Source organism: Orbicella faveolata, unplaced genomic scaffold (assembly GCF_042242905.1).
Source record: "Orbicella faveolata isolate gen_17 unplaced genomic scaffold, um_ofav_v1 contig_14, whole genome shotgun sequence".
NCBI classification, from domain to species: domain Eukaryota; kingdom Metazoa; phylum Cnidaria; class Anthozoa; order Scleractinia; family Merulinidae; genus Orbicella; species Orbicella faveolata.
In genome coordinates this window covers 18,497,372-18,505,516 of record NW_028301541.1, presented here as the reverse complement: position 1 = coordinate 18,505,516, position 8,145 = coordinate 18,497,372, and the positions used below count along the sequence as shown (strand labels likewise).

The following is an 8,145-nucleotide window of genomic DNA, read 5'->3' as shown; positions in this document are numbered from 1 at the left end:
GAGAAGTGTGAAAAAGTCAGAGACGCTCGTTTTTTTGGCGCTGCGCCTCAACTAACTGAACGCTGGAAGAAGAGGATTTCGAGAAATTAAGCATTTCGCGACACGTTAGATTAATGTCATTTCGCTCGACGTGTTCACCAAGCAACCCATTGCATTCTATACTGGTATTGTCAAACCTGCTAGCAAAACCAAAGGCAAATTTGTGAGAAATGTTAAAACGCTCCAAAACGAAGAGCAATTTTTAAGAAAAGATTTTAGGCAATTAAAATTGATGATGAATCATGCAATTTAAGCACTAATACCCTTTTAATCGTGTTTTGTTAACAGAAGCAATACATATTATCTGACAGGGTGTCGCGTAACATTTGAAAATCACGCCTCTAGACTACGCTTCACTAGTTTTGCTTACACAACCTCCCGGTTGGCACCGAAGAACAGGTTATACCCCAACCACAGCGACAAGGCCGCCAGTGGGGACTTTAGTTCGCCATTTGCTCGACCCTAGAACCGCTTGATTCCGATCATCATTCTGGTCCACAAACATGGTCCGTACGGAGTACAGTGCAGTTCGTAAAACGGAGGTGCGCGGCTTCTTTGTGAGTTTAGTGAACGTGGCTTTGGTGCTGTTCATGTTGTTTTCTCTGCTGATTGCCTTGACCGTGATAGCTGCGCTGTTAGCTCACGAGAAAGGAAAAGAAAAGCACTCTGGAGTAATTAATGGTGACCCCAAAGAGAATGGTAAGTCAAGTTATCAGTGTGAAGTCTATTGCTACCGTCTTTAATCTTGAATCTTTAATCTTTAATTGGTATATACTTCTAAAGCCAACCAAAAGGGACCCCAATGTGACAACTGCGATGCGTCGTTTCATTCAAGCTGTTGTGCCGTTAGCGATGAATTGTGTTATGCCATGGCTAACAGAATCTGAAGCGCCTGTATTTGCGACTTATTATAGACTGTCATACGTAGATCTGTATTCAACACCGGCTAACTACCATCATAATTGCGAATAATAATGTAGCGAAGGGTCCTTCAGAGAAGATACATCTCAAAGAATCTTAGCAAATGTCCGAGGTCTCTCCGTCTCAAGTTTTTTTATTCTTTCTCAAAGAAACATAAGTCTCATTCGTCATCTCCCCCAGATACCGATTTTTTATTAGATTGGTATGGTTGGTCACATCGCATCTACTGAAACTGTATCAATCGCCCAAACAAAGGCATGTATCTTATTTCAAAAAAAGTTCAAAAACAATGAGGCAGTGCTGTAGGTTAGTGTGGAAGAAAGCTCTCATCCGTGAATAGAATTGAAAAGAATATGTTAATATTATGAACCAATTCATCGTGTTTTCCCTTGGATGCCCGATTCCATTGAGCGGAGTCCAAATGTCGCTTAACACCTCCATATGACTAACCGGCTAACCGCCCTAACCGGGCGACTAGTGTTATCTGGTATAAGTACGGTAGAAACACACCGTTTAAATCATTTTGGGTTCGGCTGTTTTAATTAGGAAAGACAAACAAAGTTAAGCTTCGTTAAGCTTATCGCTTGGCTGGGCCGCAAACATGCAAAAGTAGAAAGATTTTTTGAAAAATCACCTGTCTTTCGCCAGCCTTGATTGCAGACCGTTTCAGACATCATATCTCGGTTAGTTCTTTCTTAAACCCAATATTAAGCAGATTGTTTGTTTTGGGTCATAATCCGTACAATCCACTTTTCTCCCGACGTGATTTTATCTCAGTCTAAACTAAGACAAATTTAACTGATTTCATTATCAACGCCGCCTAGAGCGCATTGAGCTTTATAAAAACGCGTGCTGTGCTTGGCTCATATATAATTGAGGCTGGATTTTTGCATGAGTTACGCTTTAAAATGTTCAGTTGACTGGTGATAAAGATTGTAAAACTCTGTTAACGACAACCACATGCTAAACTAACTTCTTCTTGACTGCCACTAGCTCGGTCCCCTACTTTTTTAAGCAGGACTCGCTTCCCTCAGGCCATACCTGACATACATGGGGTTATCGAATTGCTATCTGTGCGGATATGGGGTTATCTTGACTTGATGGTCATGCAAATAAAGCTAGTTGCTGTTTTTGTTGTTGTTGTTGCCTGCTGGTTCCCTCAAAAGTAGTGTGTTTATGTTCTTTAACTTGTTCTGTCAAGATAGTTTCACTTCCCGCTTCTTCAATAACCCATATTTATCTCTTTAACTTTTCATTTGCGTTTCCGTTCGTTTGTTTCCTCTCAGTTAAAGAGTCCTTTTTGCGTCCCATGTCCTGTGACGTTGTTGTAGTCGGAGGAGGTATTTCAGGAATGTACATGGCAGAGACACTCATGCGAATGAAGAAAGAAGACAACGTGTGTTTGTTTGAAAAAGATTCCAGATTTGGAGGACGAGACTATGACTTCAGGTTTAGCCAAGCGCCAAACATCAGCATAAGTAAGTTTGTAACTTAGTGTGTTGTCGCTCAGAAACACGCTTTTCCTGTTTTCGGCGGTCAAATTTTCTTCTAAGGTAGACTTACCTTTCCCTTTCTAGTTAAACCCAAAGAAGCTGAAAAGTAATAAGAAGCTTCAAACAGTGCTGCTTTACAAAGGCTATCACCTTTTTTGCTCGAAAGGCCTGGTTATGACTTGCAACACGAGTCACGCAGCGCTTGTGATTTGAATCCGAAAACTATAGACAATTTTATGTTTGCTTTGCAGCCATTCACTCCATTTCATTAGCTGTTATTGCAATAAGTCTGCGTTCAAATATTTTTTTTTGTTAGACGGGATCCAAATGAAGAAAAGGTTCAACACAAGGAAGGATTAACCCGCTTTTTGTCTCGTTTTAATCTCAACCCGCTAATACACTGAAAATTCAAACACCGCAGCTTAGCTTTGCTCGTTCCCATTAAACTCACACACAAAGACAATAAAATTCGTTTCGCACTTAAAAGAGCTGAAAATTTAGAAAATTATCCCCGGGTAGAAATAGTAATGGCAAAATTTTGAAATAGCTCGATATATTGTCATTAAAAAAAATTTTAAAAAAATGTGTTTCTTCGTTGCCTGTTTCAACTTATCACTCCCAGTGAATTTGTTTGCACTTTGAAGTCGCAAAAGCGAAAAGTCGATCGTAAATCCCTAACTGAAGCCTGTCAAGTCAACAATGTCACCAATTGCTAAACGATGTGCTTAAATTTACCCTCGAAGGTTTAGGAGCCTGGCGTGTGGATAGAGAACACAAGAGAGTGATGTAAGAAATATTAATTTCTATATATTTATGATCATGACCACTCAATTCTCGATCCTACAAAAATAGGTTCTCTATAGGTACTGAATATCGTTTCCTTTTATCGCTGTCCACGGGTTCTAGGGGTGTAGAACTTCGTAGTAAAAATGGCTCCAAGGGAAAAAAAAAGGTCTCATTACTCCACATCTTTTCCTCAGGGATTCAAGGAACGTAAATTTGTTTGAACTCCTAGGATAAAAAGTCTTGCGCTTTGAGCTGCAAGGCAAAATCTTCAGCCTTCCAGAGTTCCAGCTGGATCCCATTGCTCGAGATCAGATGGATGGCCCAGAGCTACCACATAGTTATAAAATTTATGGCAATTTTCTTGAGCAAATTTGATCGAGTCTGTTTTGGGGCTGCTGGAATATAATCTCGCCAATTGTCGGCGATTTCTCAGCTCAGTACAAGTTAAAATTTCAGTCCATTTGTTAGCTTTCAGTCAATTTTACAGATCTCAAATCCCAGCTGATAGATACAACGTGTTATTTCTCAGCTGTCAGTCCAGTTAAACCAGAATCGGGTAACATCAGGGAACATGGATCAAATCCTTTTGATTTTTTCCAAGCCTGTGAGGAGAGTCGCTGTCAAAAAAAATTGAAGAAATTAAGGATTGTTGTTGGCTATGGGTTTACATAAATTGCAGGTTTACAGTATATATTTTACTTTCAGGACCCTAGCTAGTCGATTCAATATCCCGATGTTGAAAATGGACATAAACGATGCACATTGGGAAACAAGAGGAGTCTTTGTATCTAGTACCCAGGCCCTCAAAGAGCAAGCTTTCCCGACTCTGCTGTCAGGCCCCTTTGCGAACATGACTTTGTCCGAAATGCTGAAATATGCTTGGATGAACATTACTAGAGAGAAAACACTTGAATTTCCGTCTTTCCGAGATTTTGTGTGCCACCAACTTGGAAGTGAAGGCTGCGAGTTCTATTGGGCCATGTACGCTACAAAGCGAAATTATGGTGAAGAAAGCACTTTGTTTAGATACGAACTGAATGAAGCTTCCAGCAATTCTTCGTATGATTACTATCGGCCGCCTGGTGGCCTATCAGATATCGTCAGTGCATTGGAAAGATCTGCGAGGCGTTTGGGAGTAAAGATGTACGCCAAGGAGAAAGTCAAAGCAATTTATAGGAAAGAAAACATTTTTACAGTTGATACAGATAATTTTACAGTGTCGGCCAGAAAGCTCATCATTGCCGTGCCACGCACTCCATTTGAAGAGATAGCTGGGGACTTGGCTGCAGATATTAAAAGAAATGTCTTCTTCGAAGCAATTTTTGCAAAGTCTGGCTTTAAAGCTGTAGCGGTTTACAGTTATCCTTGGTGGGAAAACATTACTTCGTTTCACAACCTGACACTGACGAAGCCGTTTGAAAGATTCTTTTCTGCAGCTTCTTGTCTAGTTTCTATAATGCCTTACAGGTAAGCCATCAAAAAGGACGCATTGTCCCTATTCATTGGGGAATCTTTATTTATAATATGGTTATATGTGGTGTAATGAATGGCTCGTATGCCATGATGGCTAAGCCAATGAAAACTCTTGAATTGCTTTATTCAATGATCCATGCTCTTACTATAACTATGGTAAGCACGCGCGTAGTTTTTTTTTGGGGGGGGGTGGGGGGTGAAGGCGGGGGTTATGTTTGTTTTCTTTCAGTTTTTTCTTTTAGTTTGGAGGTGTTTTTAATAAAACAATTATTCCACTCGCGCTTGTTGGATATTAGATGACTACAGCCAACTTGTTGGCTCTTTATAATCCCATATCTAACGCACGCTTGTGGAATGATTGTTAAATATACCTAATTAACGAAACAAACAAACAATGTTGACAGATTCTAAAACGATCCTGGTTGTGTTGTTTAAGTAGAAAACTTCAAAATCAGCATTGATTAGCTTCTATTAGAAGTAATTTTTTTTTAATGTTTTCATTTGCGTTCACTTTTAGTGGTAGAGGACCCAAAGGCGAAGCCGTCCTACAGCTGGCATACGCTTGGAGAGCATGCGCAGTCAAGTGGGGCGAGCTTTCCAAGTTGCCTAAAGCAGTTTTGGAGTCGGAGTTAAAGAAAGCTATTCAGGAAGTGTTTCCAGGAGCAGTCTTACCAGAGCCTCTGGATATGGTGTTCAAATATTGGGAAAAAGTAGCTTGGTGAGCAAACTTTTCTGCGAGAAGCTCTTCGGTATAGGAAATAATCACATATCATTACGGCAGCCATGTTAATGAAAAGTTAAGCCTAAATTTTTCAAGTTCGTTGTTTGTAATCCGTGCTAATCTTCTTCATCCTTAGGCATCCTTGTTACTTTATGGTTTATTACTATCTATTTAGAGTTTTTCTATCTTAGTGAACAACTATTTCCATGCAGGTTTCTTTCAGTTTAAAAGTAATTTTGTCCATGGCCAAAATAACTCAAATTGCCGGCCCCAGAAAAAAGTTCATTTCTCTCCTTTCTATTGTATGGGAAAGCCAACGTGGCTGCCATGAAAACGTCCAATTTATATAATTGTTCGCCCGAAAATATTAGTCCTCGATTATTTCGAGAGCTAAGGCCCTTTTGAAAAGGAATACTAGTTTCAATATCTACCTCATAAGTATAAGCATTTCAGAGTTAGGCAACAATCATTTCAGATAATGGCTGAAATTAGACAATTAAATTGATCTCTATTGATTTAAAAACCAGCGTTTGGAGGGTAACTATTCTCCTGAGGCTCAAAATGTCTTTTCGACTATTCAAGACGACTGACAACAACCTACACAACAGTCTACAACGCGTGACCCACAACGCATGAGAGAAATGATTTTTTATAATTGTTTTAAATGATACAAAGAATCCGGCTGGCTTGGTAGCTTGTCCCATTTAAGGCCATAGCTAGTAAGAGGCAAACAGAGGTACTTGTCTCTGTCATTTATTTCGTTTTTGTTGTTTATAGTCATCATAAACATCCTAAATACCTAGGAAGAGAATTAAACCATGGACATTGCCTCAGCCATTTTTTTTGTTCTAGCCACGGACCTGCCCTTCCGTAATCACGTGGTTAATTTACATTACACTAAGCGAATGACGATTTTTAGCTTTTGCAGGTTTGTAGTTAGTTAGTTAGTCGTCTAAAACAATCCCAGAAATACCCAAACTTACCATCTAGTTTCCCTGCATGAAATCAGTGTCAACGACCTACGCTTAAGTTAATTGAGGGAATGGTTAAGAAGCCTGGTAAACATCAAAGAAGCAACAAACAGGCTAATATTTATGTTGTTGTTTTTTGATCATTGACTATGCATGAATTACATTATCGCAGTGCCTCTATTGGTTAGTTGAATGAGCACACACAACTACCTTTTGTATTTTGCCAGGTTTCGTTCAGGGTCAGCCCCCAAAATAGCCAACAAAAACATAAAACAAAGAACTTTACTAGGTTTCATAACCATTCCCCTCCATTACCTATGGCTGACCTCATTTTTAATAACACGCACCACTTGTTCTTTCCAACAGGCATCACACAAAGGCGGGTTCTAACGTAAGCCGATATGATCTAATGAAATGGGCCAAACGTCCATTTCCTGGTGAAGACGTTTTTATAGTAGGTGAAGCATATTCAGGCATTGTGGAATGGAACGAAGGAGCTCTTCAGTCAGCTTACAACGCCCTAAAGGAAGGCTGGGAAATAACGCAACCAGAGGCTAATTAGAAAGAACAGAGAACGTTCAACCTCCCCTAACGTTGCTTCATGTAAGGGTAATGAAATAGGTCCAGTTCAGAGTTGTCTTTTGTCACCTAGTCAAAAAGAGTCCTTTTAGAAAAACCATTTACTCTTACCTGCACGTTCCTTTCATGCATGCAACGTAATTTTCAATTTTTTTTTTTTTTTGCACGAATTTTGTTCCACGATCTATTCTGAAGTTAGTTCGTTAAATTCCCACTGGTATTTTACTCTTAGACTTAATATTCTTGTTTTTCTGCCAATTTTAGACTAAAAATATTCTTGTGAATCTTTTTAGGTTATGACGTATGACTTTTCCGTTTTATTGACTTTGATGGCGTTGCATGAAGTAATTTTGGAGCCCGACTGCAGGCAATAAAACCCGAAATGATTATACGAAACCTCTCGCAGAAATGCTAATAGGATCGAACATACCGCTAGTGCTGTTTTTGTTGTCTTTTGGCTAGTTTTGCCTCTTAGAGAAAGGAAGATTTTTATATGATTTAGTTAAAAACATGCAATATTGTAATCGTGAAAGGTTAATTGATCAACATGACACGAGCGCGGGACAAAGGAAAATCTTACAGTGTTGATCCTAACAGTATGTAGGACGCCTGTCACATATGAACTCAGTTAAATGACCTTGCTCTTCATGAGTTTTCGTAGCTCAGTGGACGGAGCGCCCGCCCGGTGTTCGGGAGGTCACGGGTTCGATTTGCTTCGGGAGCTCAGATTTTTTCTTTGTCCCGCGCTCGTGTTATGTTGATCAATTCACCTTTCACATTTCATCAACGAGGTTAAAATTCACCATCTTTATTCACTTATCAATATTGTAATTGTATTACAAACAAAATTACATTATTTTTAAAATCTCAGCCTCGAATTTATTCTTAAAACATTCTTAAAATCTGGCAAATTTCAGCCTTGATATTCTGATAAAATGTATTCTCACAGAAAAAAAGAATGTATGCGGAGATCGTTGGGCGAGTCAAAAATGTAAATTACGGTTAAATGTTCGCCAAAACTACACATTGAAAATTCATAGTAACAGATACATTATTACACTTTGAAGTGGGTTCTGGAGGGGGTGCTGAAATCTCTCTAATCAGTTTTTAAATTCTGTGCGATTTCTCAAGTGTCAATGAATATTTCGGCTAGATTTTAGAA

At 39.2% G+C, this 8,145-nt stretch overlaps 1 protein-coding gene across 1 annotated transcript; it reads left to right on the top strand.

Moving 5' to 3' along the window:
- The first annotated feature begins 340 nt into the window (after positions 1-340).
- Positions 341-7,853, top strand: LOC110064504 (uncharacterized). Its single transcript, XM_089286852.1, has 6 exons — positions 341-738; positions 2,247-2,438; positions 3,197-3,239; positions 3,945-4,706; positions 5,230-5,430; positions 6,771-7,853. Exons 1-6 carry the CDS (start codon positions 543-545, stop codon positions 6,964-6,966), a joined length of 1,590 nt encoding a protein of 529 aa, XP_089142978.1. The 5' UTR covers positions 341-542; the 3' UTR covers positions 6,967-7,853.
- Positions 7,854-8,145: the final 292 nt, after the last annotated feature.

Excerpts from the sequence above, each read along its gene's own strand:
- LOC110064504 (XM_089286852.1), top strand. The coding sequence starts at position 543 with ATGGTCCGTACGGAGTACAGTGCAGTTCGTAAAACGGAGGTGCGCGGC. Across the intron at positions 2,439-3,196 it reads AGCGCCAAACATCAGCATAA|GTTTAGGAGCCTGGCGTGTG; the intron begins GTAAGTTTGTAA and ends TTACCCTCGAAG. Across the intron at positions 4,707-5,229 it reads GTTTCTATAATGCCTTACAG|TGGTAGAGGACCCAAAGGCG; the intron begins GTAAGCCATCAA and ends GTTCACTTTTAG.